This window comes from Leptonychotes weddellii, chromosome X, assembly GCF_054177405.1.
Source record: "Leptonychotes weddellii isolate Sample4059 chromosome X, ASM5417740v2, whole genome shotgun sequence".
In the NCBI taxonomy this organism is placed as follows: Eukaryota; Metazoa; Chordata; class Mammalia; order Carnivora; family Phocidae; genus Leptonychotes; species Leptonychotes weddellii.
The window spans coordinates 92,326,309-92,347,015 of record NC_138385.1 but is presented as its reverse complement, the minus strand read 5'-3'; the positions used below and the strand labels follow the sequence as shown (position 1 = coordinate 92,347,015).

Below are 20,707 nucleotides of genomic sequence, written 5' to 3'. Positions count from 1 at the left end.
TTATCTTTTTAGACAAAAGCTTTTCAAGGTGGTTCTCTTCAACCATAAAGTAAACAGACTTTTGCACTTGAGGCTTTATACCAAATTACCCAGGTTTAATGTTTTCCTGTACCTCTTCTGTAAAGAGCTCCTTTTCTCAAAGTCTTCAGAGCCTCTTCTAAGTGACTGAGAATAGTTTTCATCTTGTATCCTCTGGTGCCTCAACTCATCTTCATGCCACTTTCCTTCAAATCTAGAAGAATCTGCTATTGACCTCTGAGGCAGTTTCCCTCCTTTTCCACTTCCTCTGACTCTGTGGTCATCAGGAGTATACCTTCCTTGTCCTTTCTGGGAATAACAATTCCTCTGGTGATCTCTGTAGGGTACACCTTCTGAGTATTTGGGCATATAGTGAGATATTCTGTTACCATCCCCTCTTCCTGGTAAGTGTGCTCGGTAAGGCTTATAAGTATAAACATTTTCTAAAGAATTTCTTCTTAGGTTTGGGGAAGGTGATCTATGTTCATAAGATCGGTAATACACATTTCCACGAGAAGGAATCCTTGGTTTACTCTGTCCATGTTTCTCACTGTCCATTCGCCAAGTGATGGGTCTTTTTGGATCCTTCCTATATTCACAACCATAATGCGCATGAGAATGTCTTTGCTTGTAGTGTTCAGAATTTCTAGGTACTGGTGATAAAGACCTATGTAAACAAACAAAAACGTTCAGTCCATTTAAAGACAATAAACAAAGTTTATCTTGATATGAACTACCTAAATAAGACATTTGCTTTTCACTGCTTCTTCCATGCATATCAAATTCATCAATTTGCTATATCTGTATTCTAAATTGTCCATCTGGGTGTCTGATTACTGTTCTGGCCAATTCAACAAGCATATTCTTTCCGTCTGAACTAACATATCCCATGTGCCTATCAAAGTGGGCTGAGCACACCTATCCTGCTGGAGGAGACCAGCTTAGGTACACAGTAAGATCCATTTTGGAAGACTGCTGACAGCAAAGTTTGGGCAAAAGAGCCAGTCAGCAAAAGCTTGTATCAGGTTCAACAGTCAGGGAAGAAACAAGCAACAGGAAGGTCAGATTCACACAAATAAATGTGTAGGAGAGTCTCTGGGAAACTGAACATAACCTCTGAAATTAAATTAGATTCTAAGAGTTTATGATACCACCATAAACCCAAACTCAGACTCAAGACTGACCCCGCAGTTTCCCCAATTGATTGACTATTCTTTCTACTAAGGCTATGTCAAGGAGCAAAAAACTACATACTTAGTGTGTGGAGTGGGAGGGGGAAGAAGGTATTAAGACTTGAATTTCATACTTAGTTCCTCCATAAATACTACTAACATAGATAAATTGCTTTTCTTTCCCAGACCTGTGTGCTGTTGAGATAGAACTTATAACTTTGGTGAATGTGGGCTTCAATGTAGCCATCATGCTCCCCAGGAACAGCACATCTTTTCTGTAACTACCTTCCCCAATACCTCAGCATTGCCAACATCAAGACTTCATTCCCATGGAGGAGGAAGAAGGCTCCTATGTCCAGGGAAACAAGTCTGAGTTGCCTGGACTTCAAGAGCAAAGAGCACCACTATCTGGAATACAATAAAGTTCAATTCTGTACCTGGGGACCTTTCCTCCCATCTAACCTTTCCAATTTTCCCAATCTCCTCCCTGAGGGCTTAATGTCTTCTAATCAGCAAGGCAGCTACCCTTGCAGCTTTTGTTACTGCCCACCTTCCGAAGCTGCCAGAGAGTTGGAACAACCACGAGTCAGACCCTTTCCATTTGGTGACACGTCTGTGTCCTCCCTATGAAAAAGGAGGCAGATTTATCTTCCTCATGTACATACTGGGATTTAATACTAGACTTGGCAATATCTCCCTCTGGAGTCACCAAGCTAGATGTACTAGCAAGTGCATTATTTAGCTTAAGAAGGAACTCTGTCATCTCGCTGGCGGCACCTCATCACAGGAAGAAGCAAGCAGAGCCTCTGAGGACCTTCTGGAAGAGTGCGTGTCTTCCATCGCTAAGGAGAAAAACTGGCAGCCAGAGACAGAGGTCTTCCAGACTGGATGAAATATTCAATTTCTTACTTTAATCCTTACTTTACAATGAATATTGCTTTGTTATTATATTTCACATAAGGTGCTTTATTGTATAAAACCCCGTTTTTTTGAAGGAGATTGCTGGAATGGTTACTATCATTTTCAATTCTCCTAAGGAAACAAAAGAGATCTGAGGAGTCTGTTGGGAGACAATTCTCCTTGGGTCTCTTGCATTCTGCACTGGTAAGCAGAGGCACTGACAGCTTTTGTTCCAAGACACCGCAGCCTGGGAAGATGGAGATAGGGCCTCCCTCAGGGAAAAAGGGCCAATTTGTTTGCTATCCAGGATATGCCTCCTCCAAGGCAAAGACTGGGTGGGTTTGCTTGTAGCCCCTGATGAGGCTTGGGTTCCTCAGCTGTGTGTGGCCACCGCAGTGCTCTGCTCTGCAGCTCCCACCCTCAGGAGACTTGGGAGTAAGGGAAACACAGGAACATGATGCTCAGGCTGCTTGCTGTACCATGAGTCATAAAGGCCTTTGTCTCTGACCCAGGAGTGCCCTGTGGCAGGCTAATGTGTTAGCTTGCAAGTAATGTCAAATATCAGCTACTTTACAGTTTGGTGTTTTTTTTAAAGATTTTATTTATTTATTTGACAGAGAGACACACAGCGAGAGAGGGAACACAAGCAGGGGGAGAGGCAGAGGGAGAAGCAGGCTCCCTGCTGAGCAGGGAGCCCAATGCGGGGCTCGATCCCAGGACCCTGGGATCATGACCTGAGCCGAAGGCAGACGCTTAACCACTGAGCCACCCAGGTGCCCCCAGATACTTTATAGTTTTTGACAAAGAGTCCTGAGAAGGAATCTAGAAATCAGGCACTAAGTTTGGCAGGTCTTCTGTGCCCCTTCATCGGGGCCTATCACAAAAGTGTTAAACAAAACAACCTCTGTGATGCCCTCCATATTAAAATCATTCCTTTGTTTATATTCCCTTTTCTTCCTGAAGCTCCTTCTTGTTACAACTTGGTCTTGCAAATTACAAAATGAAAACTGTTACAGAAATGATTGATTTGTCATTGTAGAACCATAAAGAATAAGCACAATGGCCAAGTATTAACATGAAAAGTTCTGGTCTGCTTTTTATGTATGTAATTATGGTCCTTTTTTAAGTCCTAGAATGTACTAGTCACTTTCATAGCTCTGTGTCGTTGCTCCTGTTGCCCCTCTTAACTGGAATACTTTTTTCCTTTGTTTCTGCCTTGACAAATTCTACCCATCCTTAAATGGGCAGCTGAAATTTCATCTCTTCTTTGAAGACTTTCTTAGTATCCCCTTTTTCCCTCCATAAGAGCAGAATTATTCCTTCTCTGTGGACCCAGAACACTCTGTCCCAGTCAGTAGCACTGCACTTAACCTGCAGTATCATAGCTGACTGTGGTGCCAATCCCCCAGCCAGTCTGCCTGCTTGCTGAGGCCCCAGAAGATGTAATATTGCCTTTGTAGCCCCAGAACCTGCAGCAGGTATACAATAAATACTGGTTGAACTGTTCCAATCTAATTATATGTATATACTATTGATACTGCCAACCAGGAAAGAAGAAAGTTGAACCACAACTGAGTTACTCAAAACTCTATTATTCTTCCATGAAGAAGAAATAGGTAACTCCTGATTTTCTAACTCCCAATTTTTTCAAAGATACTGACTATGAAAAAAAAAAAAAAACACTCAAGAGTTCTAAACCACTTACTGATGCAAAAACATGTAACACTCAAAGATGTTTCTCACTCTCCCTTGCTGTGGCCATTGCATTTCTTTTTATTATGTATTAATTCAAGCTGCCAGCCATAATTAAAGAAAGATGTCAGCTTTCAGAATCTAGAAATACAATCTCTATCACTGTAAAATACCTACTGTGAATAACCAGGTCCCATGAGCTTATTAAAATAGGTTCTTAACAGTACCAGTGAACTTCAAAGTCAAAGCACATCTCAAACCCAAGCTTACTCTACTAAACTAAGAATTGCTCACCTGTGTTTCCACCTGGGGGATCGAGAGCGTGACCGTGCCATCCTTTGACACTTGAGCCACTATCCACTTTTACACTGCAAAGAAACACAGTATTAGCAAGTTCATAGAAAGAGCCTGCAATCTGCTCTAAAATTAGTGAATACCACCAACAAAAAAGTACTTAAGTTCTCTGTATCTGTTTCTTCATCTGTAAAATGGGGATGATAATAATAGAACCCACCTTACTGGAATGTTGTGAGGATAGAATGAATTAAATCAGGGGTCAGCAACCGTGTCCTATAGAGGGCCAGACAGTAGGCTTTCTGGGCTATTTGAGAGAGAGAGTGAGAGAGAGAGAGCCCAAGAGGGGGTAGGGTCAGGGGGAGAAGCAGACTCCCCGCTGAGCAGGGAGCCAGATGGTGGGACTTGATCCCGGGACTCCAGGACCATGACCTGAGCCGAAGGCAGTCACTTCACCAACTGAGCCACCCAGGCGCCCTGGCCATATAAGGTCTTTACCGCATCTTCTTCTTCTTTTTTTCTTAAAAACAACTCTTTAAAAATATAAAACCATTCTTAACTCAAGGGCCACACAAAAACAGGCCCCCAAAGCCAAATACACTGTAGTGTGATGATCCCTGAGTTGTCATTAAGAGTGCTCAGAATGGTGCCTGGCACACAGCAACTGCTAAATAAGTGTTCCAAAAAGAGGAAATCCAGGGCGCCTGGGTGGCTCAGTTGGTTAAGCGACTGCCTTCGGCTCAGGTCATGATCCTGGAGTCCTGGGATGGAGTCCTGCATCGGGCTCCCTGCTCAGCAGGGAGTCTGCTTCTCCCTCTGACCCTCCCCCCTCTCATGTGCTCTCTCTCTCTCAAATAAATAAATAAAATCTTTAAAAAGAAGAGGAAATCCTTACCCAGAACTCCTCTATCTGAACCACTACTACCTTCCTGTCTTTCACCATGTATATAAATACTTCATATAATCACAGTCAAAATGTTTAGGGTTACTTGATGATACATCCTGCTTTTTAAATTGCTGGATAATAAGAATAATTTATAGCACTAAATTGGTACCTAACTTCCACCAGATAAACCATAACTTGATTAAGCATGATTAAACATTAAGTTTGCTTTTGATTGTTTTTTTGGTAAAACAAATAATGTCAAATAAATACATTTTAAAAGTTATGTAAACTTGATTTTTAAAATATTAAGTCTTTAAAAGAAGCTACTAGCTTTAGGAACCAAATTTTTTAAACATGTGATTAGGGTATAATCTTTTATATTAGCTATTATTTACATTTTAGTAATCCTCCTTAATTCTGATACTATACTTAGTTCTGAACTACTATAAGTAGTTCCCAATTTATTGGCCCCAAACTACTGGTGGCTTTCAAAATCATTGCCATGGATCGATAAATAATACGTGGAGCCACCATGCACAGACTATAGAATGAATAAGTATGTGTCTCAAGTATTATAACCTCTATTTTGCAAATTTCTGAAGATAGCATGGTCATTGTTAAAATATAAATGGCTTCTTGGGGCGCCTGGGTGGCTCAGTCTGTTGGGCATCTGCCTTCAGCTCAGGTCATGATCCCAGGGTCCTGGGATCGAGCCCCACATCGAGCTCCCTGCTCCGCGGGAGGCCTGCTTCTCCCTCTCCCACTCCCCCTGCTTGTGTTCCCTCTCTCTCTGTGTCTCTCTCTGTCAAATAAATGAATAAAATCTCTAAAAAAATAAAATAAAATAAAATATAAATGGTTTCTTGTAACTATGTAGTTTTTCCATTGACTGATACAAAAAGCACAACTATTATTATGTGGACACTTCTTTAAAAAGGGAGTCCCCATAGTCAAACATCTGCAAACTACTGTTATAATGAATTTCAGAAGAAAGTAAAAGTACATAAGGCTAAAGGACTGGAACCACATCATTCACCAGAAAGCATTCAATTCAATTCATTTCTTTATATAGTGCCTCTTTCCAAAAAGAAATTGAGGCTAGTAAGAACAATTAGTTCAGAGGTACTATGAAATTAAGACACGGGCGCCTGGGTGGCTCAGTTGGTTAAGCGACTGCCTTCGGCTCAGGTCATGATCCTGGAGTCCCTGGATCGAGTCCCGCATCGGGCTCTCTGCTCGGCAGGGAGTCTGCTTCTCCCTCTGACCCTACCCCCTCTCATGTACTCACTCTCTCTCATTCTCTCTCTCTCAAATAAATAAAATCTTAAAAAAAAAAAAAAAGAAATTAAGACACTAACTAAAGGGGGAAATTCTCTCATTAAAACTATCAAAATGCATTTCTTCAACAAATATTACTGAGTTACTATTTGCCAGCCACTGTTCTGGGGATACAGCAATGAACAGAAATAGGGAAAAATTCCTGTGTTCTGCAGTTTACATTCTACTGAGGGAATTTATAACTTATAACTTAACCAAAGCAGCTTTGGGTATCAGTTCATACCTATGAAGCTGAACAAAAATTAAAATCCCAAGGTTGGTGAGAGGGGATGACACCAAATATTGTTGGTGATGATGAAAAAGCATAATTTTTCTGGAGGATAATATAATTTTTACATTTTATTCATTTTTTATTTTTATTTTTTTAAGTAAGCTATATGCCCAACGTGGGGCTTGAACTCATGACCCCAAGATCAGAATTTGCATACTCCATCAACTGAGCCAGCCAGGTATCCCTCCATTTTATTTTTTTATTTTTATTTATTTTTACTTTTTTGAAAAACAGATTTTTTGAGATATAATTCACATACCATACAATTCACTCATCTTAAGGGTACAACTCAATGTTTTTTAGTATACTCACAGAGATGTACAACCAATACCACAATCAAATTTTAGAACATTTTCATCTCCTTTAAAAGAAACCCCATTAGCAGTTGCTCCCCCTTCCTTCCCTCCTTTGATTAGCCCCTTTCTATGGATTTGCCTATTCTGGACCTTTCATATAAATGGACTCATACAATATATATTTTGTGACTGGTTTCTTTCCCTTACCATAATGTTTTCAAGGGTCATCCCTATTTTACCATGTATCAGTACTTCATTCTTTTTATGGCACATTTTATTTATTTATTCCTCTCCCAGTGGACATTTGGGTTATTTCTATAGTTTTGGTTATTATGAATAATGCTGCTATGAACATTTGTGTATCCGTTTTTATAATAACATATGTTTCTATTTCTCTTGGGTATATACCTAGAAGTGGAATTGCTGGGTCATATGATAACTCTATGCTTAACTTTTATTATTATTATTTTTTTAAGTAGGCACCATACCCAGCATGGAGCCCAACGTGGAGCTTGAACTCACGACCTTGAGATCAAGACCTGAGCTGAGATCAAGAGTCAGATGCTTAACCAACTGAACCACCCAGGGGCCCCTATGTTTAACTTTTAAAGACACTGCCAAACTTTTCCAAAGCAGCTATGCCATTTTATATTCCCACCAGCAATGTATGAGGGTTCCCATTTTTCCACATCCTCACCAACATTTGCTATTGTCTGCCCTTCTGATTACAGCCATTCTAGTGGGCTGACGTGGTACTTCATGGTTTTGATTTGCATTTCCCTAATGATGGGTAATCTTGAAATATGTAAGAAATTATGAAACTAATCATGCCTACTTTCTTTTAATCTAATAATTTCAGTTTAAACTTACTACTCTAAGATAATAATTTAAAAGGAAAAAATCAGCTATATATACTAAGATGTTTAATATCAGCTTTATTTATAATAGGAAAGGAAAAAAAAAACCACCCAAACTAGTTATAACCCTAATGCCCAGGAAACAATAAAAGATTAAACAAATATAAAACATATGTATCTAGGGGCACCTGGGTAGCTCAGTCGGTTAAGCTTCTGACTTCGGCTCAGGTCATGATCCCAGGGTCCTGGGATGGAGCGAGGCGTCTGCTTCTCCCTCTGCCCCTCCCCCTGCTGGTGTGCATACGCTCTCTCTCTCAAATAAATAAAATCTTTAAAAAAACACATATATTGGGGTGCCTGAGTGGCTCAGCCATTAAGCGTCTGCCTTCCACTCGGGTCATGATCCCAGGGTCCTGGGATCGAGCCCCGCATCGGGCTCCCTGCTCAGTGGGAAGCCTGCTTCTCCCTCTCCCACGCTCCCTGCTTGTGTTCCCTCTCTCGCTGTATCTCTCTCTGTCAAATAAATAAATAAAAATCTTAAAAATAAAAATAAAAATAAAAAACCACATATATCTAGTCACTTCCTACCTTTCTATCAGCCTTATGTATGTCTTTTCCTCCACATACCCTACTAGTCCTCCACACCACACTACTTGCTTTTCCCTGATCATGCTCCCCCTACCACATAGATGGCCTTCTCTCACTCTACTTGACAAATCTCTATTCTTTCAGGACTGTTTGACCATTATCTCCCCCGGGATTCTTTCCTTGACAATCTTACTTTCCCCGAGTTTCTTTCTTCTTGGGAATTCTGGGTTTATTCTGAGATTATTTGAATACATTGTGATTATTTGTTTAAATAACTCTATTTGTTTCAATAAACAAAAGACTCCAAACAACTTATCACAGAACACAAAACTCTAATGACCTATGGTCATAAGATGTGGAACAATAGGGACTCTCATACACTGCTAGGGAGTGTACATGAGTATTAACCAGTTTGGAAGGAGTTGACAGTACCCATTTAAAGTTGAACATGCTCATATCCCATAGCCCAGCAATTCCATACAGAAATAGCCTTTAGAGTAGTGGCTCTCAAACTTCAGTGTGCAAGAGAATCACCTGAAAGGCTTGTTAAAACACAGATTGCTGGACCCTACCCCAAAGGCAGGACTTAACTTCTATCAGGTTCCCAAGTGATATGGATGCTGTTGGTTCAAGGAATACAGAATTACTGGCTTAAAGGAAAAGGTGAGGGGTGACTTGGGAGAAAATAAGATTTATTAACTGTGTGATTAAAAAAAGTATTACTCAGGGGTGCCTGGATGGCTCAGTTGGTTGGGCGTCTGTCTTCAGCTCGGGTCATGATTCCAGGGTCCTGCAATCGAGCCCCTCATCGGGCTCCATACTCAGCAGGGGAGTCTGCTTCTCCCTCTCCCTCTGCCCCTCCCCCTGCTTGTGTGCACTCTCTCCCTCAAATAAATAAATAAATAAATAAATAAAATCTTTTTTTAAGTATTACTCAGAATATTTTCCTTTAATATATTAAAATTAGCTTTATTAAAATTCAAACTATTCACTTGAAAATGGGTGAATTTTATTGCATATAAATTATACCTCAGGGGCGCCTGGGTGGCTCAGATGGTTAAGCGTCTGCCTTCGGCTCAGGTCATGATCCCAGGGTCCTAGGATCGAGCCCCACATCGGGCTCCCCGCTCAGCGGGAAGCCTCCTTCTCCCTCTCCCACTCCCCCTGCTTGTGTTCCTGCTCTCACTCTCTCAAATAAATAAATAAAATCTTAAAAAAAAATTATACCTCAAAGCTGTAAAAAAGTTAGCTTTGAGGTGATGAAAACACTCTGAAATTAGATCAGATATTATGAAGATGGTTGCACAACTCTGTGAACTCTGTGAACATACTAAAAACCATTGAATTGCACACTTATTTAAACCTGTAAATTACGTCTCAATAAAACTTTTTTAAAAAGTTAACTTTGTTTGCAATTGCTTAGTGCACATCAGCTAGTAATGAAAAGTACTGGTTCAGGGGCTTAATGGATAAGAGAGGAGGAGAGTTCATTTAAAACCATAGAGTAAAAACCTAAGAGTGGTTTTTACATTTTTAAAGGGTTGTTGTTGTTGTTGGAGGTGGCGGGGGGCGGGAAGGAGGAGGAGGAGGATATGTAACAGAAACTGTGGAGCACAAAGCCTAAATATTTACTATCTGGTCCTTTACAGAAAAATTTTGCCAGTCTCTGATTTAAAGTAATTTATTTATGACTAGCAAAATTAATAAAAGGAACCAGCTTCAGGACACAAAGAGAGAAAAGACTGAAATATCAGCAGGGTTTGTGACCAGGGAGAAAGAGATGTCAATAACAGTAGATAAACTGGTTTGTACTGCTACTTCAGAGTGAACTGTACAGGACCAGGGGTAGTGAATGAACCCCTCTGCCCTTAAACAAGAAAGATGACTAGACAGCAAGGACCTACACTCCCAGGAAGATGCTGAAGAGGATGCTGGTGCCAAAAGAGGCCATGTCTACCAGGACAGCACTGGACACATCCCCTGACTCAAGTGAAAGACCCAGCTCCGGCAATTCTCCTCTTCCTCCCACAACACTTTCCCTCTTCAGTAGATCCTTCCCATCGCCATACAACCTTCCTCTTGTGAAGCCCCCAACTCCCCAGAACCACACCCTCCTGGGGCTACCACCTTCTCGCTCCATTTATAACCAACATATATTCCTCAAAGGGCTGCTGTATACCATAATCATTCCCTCCGATTCTTGGTTGGCCCCTCACCAATCTGGCCTTCTAATCCACCACTGCACCAAACTGCTCTAGTCAAAATCACTAATCAAATCCATGTCACTAAATCCAATGGAGATTTCTCCTCCTTATCCTGGACCTACCAGTAGCACTTGCCAATTATACCTTCCTTCCAAAAACATTTTCTTCACTTGAATTACAGAATACTACATTTTCCTGGTTTTCCTCCTACCTCTAACAATTCCTTCTGTCTCCTTTGCTGGTTTCTCCTCATGTCTTCCTTCACCACTCTGACCCCTAAATAGTGAAGCCAGCTGTCCTCTAAATAGTGACTTCAGTCTTTGGACCTCTCATTATCTACACTCGTTCCCCAGTCTACACTCTCACTTAGTCTCATGGCTTTAAATACTCTTTATAAACTAACAACCCCCAAATTTATATCTCCAGCCCTCACCTATCCTCTGTACTGCAGTCTTACATATCCAACAACCTACTGGATTCTATAAACATGTCCAAGAGCAAACTCCTGACGTCCCTCCAAAATCTACTCCTCCTATGGTCTCTGTCCCACCTCAGTAAATGCCAGCTCTATCCTTTGAGTTTACAATAAAAAGGAAACATAAATGTCCAATAAACTGAAAAGATACTCAACTATACCTAATCAGGAAGATAAAATTAAAACAATAAGATACCATTTCATACTCATGAGATTTGCAAAATTTTAAAGTCTAATGATTTCCATGAGTTTACAAGAAAGTTAAAAAAGAGAATTCCTCAACTGAGGAAAATTCCTCCCCCCAAAAACAGGAAGCAGAAGAAAACTCTAAGTCTATACTCCAAGCAGAATTAGATATCTCCAAAAGCATTTAAGGATATATTTTTTAAAAACCTCACCCTGAATCAGAAACTTAAAAACTAAGAACGGAAATAAATTAAAAAAAAAAAAAAAAAAGAGTGAAATGACAGAAGAAAAGTTAACTGAACTCAGAGAAAAAAATGGGAGAAAAAAAGACTAAATTATCTCAGAAGTGAAGATAAATTACAAGGTGTCCTAAGGGAGAATAAACTCAAATGAAAATTTACTAAGGGACATCAAAGAAAAGCAGGAAAACAACAACAAAAAAAATGAAAATGACAATGAGTGAGTGTGTGAGTGAGTGAGACAGAGATTGAGTCAGAGTGAAAGTAGTAGAACTAGAAGACAGGTAAAGAAGGAATAATATTTGTATTAGTGTAGTCTCTGAGAAGAAAAACGAAACAATGGAAATAAACTAATATTTAAACTAAAATTCAGGAAAACTTTCCAGGGACGCCTAGGTGGTTCAGTCACTTAAGCATCCGATTCTTGATATTGGTTCAGATCATAATCTCAGGGTTGTGAGATTGGGCCCCATGTCGGGCTCCATGCTGGGCATGGAGTCTGCTTAAGATTCTCTCTCCCTCTCCCTCTGCCCATCCCTCACTGCTCATGCTCTATCTCTCTCTGAAAGAAAGAGAGAGAGAGAGAGAGAGAGAAAGAAAGAAAGAAAGAAAGAGAGAAAAAACGTTTCAGAAATGGAAAAATACCTGAATCTATACAATGAAGGGCTCACCAGATACCTGGGAAAATTAACCTAAAACAATCAACTCTGAAACGTAGCCTAGTAAAAACTATTTGATTTCAAAGATAAAGATAAAATCCTCAGGGGGCCTGAGTGGCTCAGTCCGTTAAGCATCTGACTCTTGGTTTCAGCCCCTGTTATGATCTCAGGGTCATGGGATCAAGCCCTGCATAGGGCTCTGCACTGGGCGTGGAATCTGCTTGAGATTCTCTCCCTCTGCCCCTCCCCCCCCGTCATGCTCTTGCACACTCTCTCTCAAATAAATAAATAAACAAAATCTTTAAAAAAAGATAAAATCCTCAAGACCTCTAGGTAAAAAGAATAAATAACTTATAAATCCAAGAGAAGTAGACTAGCATCAGATATTTCAAAACTAACAAAGCAAGGCAACAATGGGTCATCATTTAGTATAAAAAAATAAATAAAATCAGTGAAACTAAGTGTGAACCAAGGATTTTATATCAGTCAAGCTGTCCTTCAAATATCAAAGCTAAAGAAAAAAAGTTTTCAGCATACAAGAACATAGGGAATTTCTGTTCTTAACTAGCCCTTCCTGAGAAATCTACTAGGTAGAGGATGAGTTTCATCCAATCAAATTATGAGTGAGAAAATGTCAGTAAAGGACCAATGGTGAGCATTAAAAAATATGTAAGTGTACATATAAGACATTAAAAGAACGAGGAGGATGAAGGTGAAAGACTAATGTAAAATTGTGGCAAAGCTGTGACAAAGTAGAAAAACTACAACTAAAAAATGGGAGAAGAAGAGACAGGAAAAGAAAATAATGGTAAAAGTTTAATGTTGTATAGGCAATAGATGTGTTTAAAGCATCCTGAGGGGGGAAACCTGATAAATCAGATATTAAGAGGTTAGACAAATCAACACACAGTGCTGGGACAACTGCATATCCATAAGCAAAACAATGAAGTTCAACCCTACCTCACACCATATACAAAAATTAACTGAAAATGGATCAAAGACCTAAATGTGAGAGCTAAAACTGTAAGAGGAAAACATAAAGGTAAATATCTTTGTGACCTTAGATCAGATATTACATTAAAAACACAGGCAACAGGAGAAAAAATAGATAAATCAGGCATCATCAAAATTTAAAACATTTACACTGTAAAGGATACTATCAAAAAAGCAAAAAGGAAACCCACAGAATGGGAGAAAATTTTTTGCAAATCATATCTGATAAAGGATTGTATCTAGAATATACAAAAAAACCCAAAACTCTCTTACAATTCAATAATAAAAGACAACCCAATTAAGAAATGGGCAAAGCAGCTGAATCAACATTTCTCCAGAGAAGGTATACAGATGCCCAATAAACACATAAAAAGATGTTCAACATCATTAATCATTAGGGAGATGCAAATCAAAATCATGAGATACCACTTCACACCAACTAGATAGCTATAACAAGTGCTGAAAGGATGGAGAGATAAGGGAAGCCTCATACATTGCTGGGGGAAATGTAAAATGATGCAGCAGCTTGGGAAAACAGTCTGGCAGTTCCTTAAAAAATTAAACACAGAGGGGCACCTGGGTGGCCCAGACGGTTGAGCATCCAACTCTTGGTTTCAGCTCAGGTCGTGATTTCAGGGTGGTGGAATAGATCCCTGTGTTGGGCTCTGCTCTCAGTACGGAGTAGGCTTGTCCCTTTCCCTCTGCTCCTCCCTCCACTCATGCACTCTCGCTCCCTTCCTCCCTCCCTCCCTCTCTCTCTCTCTCAAATAAATAAACAAATAAAATCTAAAAATAAATCTTAAAAAAGAATTAAACAGGGGCACCTGGGGGATGCAGTCTGGGGGGCGTCCTACTCTTGGTTTTGGCTCAGGTTGTGAGCTCAGGGTCGTGAGATCAAGCCCCGTGTAAGGCTCTGCACTCAGTGTGGAGTCTGCTTGGGATTCTCTCTCCCTCTGCCTGTGCCCCTCCCACTCATGCTCTCTCTCTCTCTCTCTAAAAAATTAAATAAATAAATCTTTAAAAAAATTAAACGGAGTTACCATATGACCCAGCAATTCTACTCCTACATATATAACCAAATAAAAATATGTCCACACAAAAACTTGTACACAAATATTCATAGCAGCCTTAGTCATAATAGCTAAAAAGTAGAAACAATTCTACTGCCCAGAGATAAGTGAATAAACAAAATGTGGTATACCCATACAAATGAACATTATTTGGCCATAAAAAGGAATGAAGTACTAACACATGGTCAAACAGGAATGAATCTTGAAATCGTTATGCTAAGGGAAGGAAGCCAGTTACAAAAGACCACATATTGTATGATTCCATTTATATGAAAGGTTCAGAATACGCAAATCCACAGAAACAGAAAGTAGACTCGTGGTTGCCTGGGCGGGGTGGTGGGGTGGTGGGGTGGTGGGGTACTGGGGAGAATAGACACAGGGTTTCTTTGGCGGATGATGAATATGTTTTAAAACTGGACTGTGGTGATGGCTGCACAACTCTGCATACACCAAAAAACACTGAGGTGCACACTTGTCAATGCGTGAATTGTGTGATATGTTAATCATATCTCAGTAAAGACATTACCCAAAAGAAAAAAAATCAACTGACAAAAATTTCGTACTAAATAGGAACCCAGCATTTACAAATGCAGAGAATTCCCCAGGAAAGCCTTTGCAACAAAGAAGCCACACTCTCAGCACAGAACCCGACAGAGTTAGAGCCCACAGAACAAGAGGGTGACCAGCAAATCAGAGGAAGCCCTGAGGAGACCAGAACATGGATTAATGCTCTTGGCTACAGGGGCTAGGTGTTACCATCAGTTTTTCAACAGAAGGACCTGGAAGTGGATAAAGAATCTCACCGCTGCCTATCATTAACCTACTATGATTTCATGAATACAATGTATTTTTTTCACACACACACAAGTTTAAATAATCAAACAGGGGAGTAAGGGCATTTATAAAGGTATGAGGACAAAGGTCAACCATAAGAACAAAAATACAAGCCTTCCTAAATACCATCCCCCCAATTTTTGAAATAAAAGAGCAAAAAATACACCTCATAGCCAAAGAAACAGCAAATATAACAAAATATTATGATAGAGTTGAGGTCAAATATATTAGTCCTCACAGTAAATGTGAATGGGCTTAACTCACCTATTAAAATAAAAAGTTTCAATCTGGCTTACAAAACAAAACTCAAGGAGTTGTACAAGATACATCTAAAACAAAGTGATGTTGAAACATTAAAAATGAAAGGATGGCCAAAGTATACCAGGCAATTGGTAACAAAAAGAGAGCAGGGTGGCATTTCTGGGATCAGGCAAAGAATTCAAGTCCTAAAACTTCATCATGACCACAAAAAAAAAAAAAGAGAGAGAGAGAGAGAGAGAGACACTAGTTAATGCTAAAAGCTACAATCCATGATTTAGACAGAACACATTAAAATACACATATTCACATGAATATAACACAGCAACCACCTTTATGAAACAAAAACTACTTGAGATGCAAGGGACACAGAAACACACTAATAACAGGAGACTTTATGCACTCTGAGTGGTATATTAGACAATTCAGTGGTCGAGAAATAAGGAGATAGAAGATCTAAACAGCATAATCAAGAGTAAATCTTAAGGATATTTATCAAACTCTACACTCTGATACTAGAGAATATACATTCTTATCTCATGCCCAAGCCACAGTCACCAAAAGTACTCACATATTATGTCACAAAGAAAACATCAGTGACTGCCATGAAATAGAAGTATTACAAATATCCTCTGATCATAATGTAATAAAACTAGAATTTATTAATAAAAATAAAAGCTCTTCCACCAAGAAATTTAAAAACCTCCTATTAAATAACTGAGTATCCTATAACTGAAATTATAGATTTTTAAAGAAATGACAATGAGAACACTACATATCACATTCTATGGGATATATTTAAAGTGGTGATCAAAGGGAAATTTGTTGCTCTAAACATATTTATCAATAAAGATGAAGTAATATAAATTCATTTCCAAGGTTAAAAAAAAATAAGGTAAACCAAAAGAAAGCACAAGGAAGGAAATAATAAAGATAAAAACAGAGGAAGTGAATGAGACAGAGAACAGAAAACTAGATCTGAGTAATAATATAAAATTCTGTAGTTTTTTTTTTTAAAGATTTTATTTATTTATTTGACACAGAGAGAATGAGAGAGAGAGAGCACATGAGAGGGGGGAGGGTCAGAGGGAGAAGCAGGCTCCCTGCCGAGCAGGGAGCCCGATGCAGGACTCAATCCCGGGACTCCAGGATCATGACCTGAGCCGAAGGCAGTCGCCCAACCAACTGAGCCACCCAGGCGCCCCTAAAATTCTGTAGTTTTTGAAAAAAATTAAAATAGGTAAACCACTATATAATGTGATTAAGAAAAAGGGGAAAACACAAATATACAAAAATAAGAGAGAGTGAGGGAGAAAGCAACCACTGAAATAGAAGAAAATTTTTTAAATCATGAGAGATTACTGTGTAGCTCTCCACCTAATAAATTTGAAAAGCCAGACAATAGAGATAATTTGCTAGAAAAATACAAACTACCAAAATTGACCCCATTATAGTTAGAAAGCTTAAACAGCTAAGCAAAATAAGTCAATCAGAGAAAGACAAATACCATATGATTTCACTCATATCTGAAACTTAGGAAACAAAACAGATGAATATATGGGAAGGAAGAAAAAAGGAGAGAGAGGGAAGGAAAAACCATAAGAGACTCTTAACGATAGAGAACAAACAGAGGGTTGATGGAGGGAGGTGGGTGGAGGATGGTCTAGATGGGTGATGGGTATTGAGGGCACTTGTGATGAGCACTGGGTGTTATATGTAAGTGATAAATCACTAAATTCTATTCCCGAAACCAAAAAATAAATAAATGAATAAACCCTAGTTTTTACAGCTAAAAAAAAAAGAAAGCTTAAACAGACCAATTTTCATAGAAGAAATAAAGTTATTAAGGAAATATCCCTGAAAAACCATGAGGCCCAGATGGTTTCACAGGAGAATTCTACCAAACCTTCAAACACCAGACAGCCTCAGTGCTCTATAAATCATTCCAGACCTGGTGTATCATGAGAAGGATCAAGCCTATAGGAACATCAACCTTTCAAGGAAGATGAACCAGCCAAGGGGACAGAGAAAGAACATCCTCTGAGGAAGGAGGGAACCCTAGAGCACAGAACCTCATAAATTAAAGAATATTTCAAGAAAGGAGACTTTCACGATAAAAGCTGCATAGAGGTCCAATAAAAGGAATAAAAAAGTGTGAACACATGGCTTCAGGACTAAGTGGAAGATAAGGAGACTTAAGTAAGCTAATTATTAATGATTCCTTCTTGGGACACCTGACTGACTCAGTCAGTGCACCACGCAGCTCTTGATTTCAGGGTTGCCAAGTGCCATGTTGGGTGCAGAGATTTAAAAATAAAATCTTAAAAAAAAACCACACACACATACAACAAAAAAAAACCCAACTTCTTCTAACAGGCTTACTGGAAAAGGAGGAAGAAACTGGGTTGTGGCTGGGTGACAGGGATCTAGGGATAGGTTTATTGTTGATAAGGAGGGACTATGTGCCTGGCACTGGGGATATAATATAGAATGACACTCATAGTAGAGATGAACCTGTGTCCAATTAGTTCAGTGTTTCCTTTGATTCCTTAATAAAACTCCAAATAATGTAGTCAATTTCTCTCACTATCCCACATTTACATATTTCCTTCTTCAACGGTCCATACTAAATTTTTATCAGCAGTCATATTTTATGTTAATTTAGCAAACATTACTAAGTACCAATGACTAGTAGTGGGGAGGCACACAAAGTTGTAAGAGACCTAGTTTCTTTCCCAAGATGCTAAGTTTTCAGTGGATAAGAAGGACCACGGGAGTGCTAGTACTTCCTGGTTCACTAAGTGTCTTACAAATAATATCTCATTTAATCCTCACAACAAACTCTGAGGAAGCTGGAATTAATCTCCATTTTATAGGTGAAAAAAACAAGCTTCAAAAAAGCTAACCAATCTGCCCCAGGTGAAGGACCTGAAACCAGAATCCAAATTCTCAGACTCAAATACTAACACTTCCCCAACTCGCAATTCTTACCTTTAGAAAGATGACCCTGAAGAGACTGCCTGGTCATCTGCGAAGATGCTCGGTCAGCAGAATTGGACTTTAGGATACTTGAGAATAGTTGACATCCTGCATCACATCTAAAATTGCCATCTAAATTTGGAAAGCAGCTTTTCTGCCCTCTAGCTGCCTGAACATTCTGTAGCTGTAGGGTACAAAGACTATGTTTTATTTATCATGATCTCAAGGATTGTGTTTTATTTAGCTTTATATTTGTCCCCCTCAGCTTTACGTGTAGTGCCTTTAAATATTTGCTCCTTCAGTATTTGTGCAGATTCATTCATTCACCTAATTTCATCACTCTGATAGCATTCTGAATATAATCTAGGACAGAATTAAAAAAAACTTCAAATTTAAGAAGTGAAAGAGCATGGGGCAAAGGGTATCACAGAATGGCTTTTTGAATTCAAAAATTTACTTTAAAAAATCAAGATGCTTTTGTGCTCTGAAATTTTTACAATATGGCAATAACTGGCAACAAGACAAAGTATGTTTAAACATACCTTCCATAAATGTCCTATTTGACCCTTAAATAACCACCCTATAAAAAAAGATAAGTGCACTATAATATCTAGTTTAGAGTTGAGGAAATTGTCCCTTAGAAAAGGTAAGTGATTTGTGCAGGACATCAGAGATACTGGAATTCAAGAAGTTCTGAGTTCAAATCTCCTGTTCACTCTATGATGCCTTTGCCTCACATGGGTAACACTTCTTTACTAACCTGGTAAAAGTGGAATAAAAGATGAGAAACTGAATCGCTATCAACAAATTTATGAAAAGTGATAGCTAGAGAATGATAATGGTACCTGGTTGGAGAGAAGGAACAGAAAGGGCCCAAAAGTGATCCTGTAGAAATTCTTTAAATGCTGCCTTTTGCTAGGGTGTAGAAAAAGACACTCACAGATTGTTGGTGGGAGTGCAAAACAGCACATTCTTTCCAGAGGGAAACTGAGCAATTTACATTAAAAAAAAAACAAACCCAACAATTCTATCATCTAGGAATGTACACTAGGAAGTAATGATGGGTGTGCAGATTTTACATTTTTTCAACAATGTATTTAAGTAGTGAAAAATGGAATAACCAACTAAATAAATTATGAGAGCCATGCAATGGCATGCTATGAAGTCAGGGAAAAAAATGGTTACAAAAGAGAATCCACTTTAGAAAAATCCATACATTCATCTCTGCACAGAAAGAGAATGGAAATGTATACCCAGTAACCATATTCATAATGGTTACTTGGATTGGTGAAACAGTGTATCTTCTTCATCATGGTTTTGCATATGTTAGAAATTTTGTAAATAAATGTGTTACCAAATGTTTCTATATAAAAATATTTCTAACAAGACCTTTAAAGGGGGAGGGCTGTGAAACGACAGCAGGGGCTTTCAAAAGATCGTTTTAGTAGCCATTTTAGAAGTACAGTTAAAAAATAACATTTAATAAACATTAGCATATCATAACAATTAAAATACCATTGAAAAATAAAGCTCTCATTACGAATCCCCACCAAAATCTTTCCTTTCCAAATTCCAGTCTCATTCATCCCAGTTCTCATTCAGAAAAATGCTAAAAAGGTTGCTGGGCCAGAAGTCAGACAGACCTTCCTGATTTCTACCTGTAGTTTTTACTTTGTTCCCAGAAAAGAAAAGCAGTCACATAGGAGACAGCTCAAAAAGCACCTTGGCAGGAAAATATTTGGGAGAATAAGTTTCTCTCCCATTTCTTTCCTCCTGACTTCCCGACAGGACAATCCTGACAGTGACCGGCCCAGTTTCTTAATACATCTTAGAAAAGCACAAGGAGATGAGCCAATTTTCAAGATACGTTTCTAAAAACACAAGTTTTACTTTGCAACGCAGGATAAAGAGCATCCTTCACGACTCATTCTGGACGTTACCAGAAGAAGATGCCGCTGCGTGGCCGGAGAGCCTCCGGAGGACAAAGCAAGGGTCTCCTCGGCTCGGGTCCCGCAGGCTACGCGTCCGGGTTCGCCCCAGGGACAAGGGAACGGTCCCTGAACACCACCCCCCTGTCCCCATGACAGTCACTCCGAACCGCCGGGGCCGCAGCCTGCCGGACGACGGGGGAAGGATCAGAGCCACGGCAGCAGGTGCCCGGGTCGCCGCGCCAGTGGCCTGAGGCAGTGGGAGGCGAGAGGTCCCCCGGGAGTCCGAGACCAGCCTGCGCATCCTCCCCACCGCCCCACCCGTCGTCCCACCCGCCGCCCCAAGACCGCCCCTCCCGGGCGACGGACACGCCCTCCCTGCGGGCCGGAGCCTCCTCGCCCCGCCCGCCCCCCGGGGCCGCTTACCCCGCCGGGAAGTCCCTGCCGCCGCCGCCACCCCGGCCGCCGCCAGCCCCTTGGGCCTCGCCCCTCACGCGGCCGCCGCCTCCCACAGCAGAGGTACCGCGGCTACAACCGCCGGGCCACGGGACCCGGAACCACTTCCTTCCG

General features: G+C 40.0%; 1 protein-coding gene across 4 annotated transcripts in view; it reads right to left on the bottom strand.

Annotated features, from left to right (window-relative positions):
- The window catches only part of BCLAF3 (BCLAF1 and THRAP3 family member 3), a 55,804-nt gene extending 35,097 nt beyond the window's left edge, over positions 1-20,707 (bottom strand). For 3 of the 4 annotated variants that reach the window (XM_081809061.1, XM_081809064.1, XM_081809063.1), the window contains exons 1-4: positions 20,564-20,707; positions 18,222-18,393; positions 4,077-4,150; positions 113-685 (exon numbers count right to left, since the gene is read on the bottom strand). In XM_081809061.1, coding sequence (XP_081665187.1) covers positions 113-685; positions 4,077-4,117 — 614 coding nt within the window. In that variant the 5' untranslated portion in view covers positions 4,118-4,150; positions 18,222-18,393; positions 20,564-20,707. The remainder of the gene's footprint in view (positions 1-112; positions 686-4,076; positions 4,151-18,221; positions 18,394-20,563) is intronic. The other variant, XM_081809062.1, reaches the window with a different exon arrangement.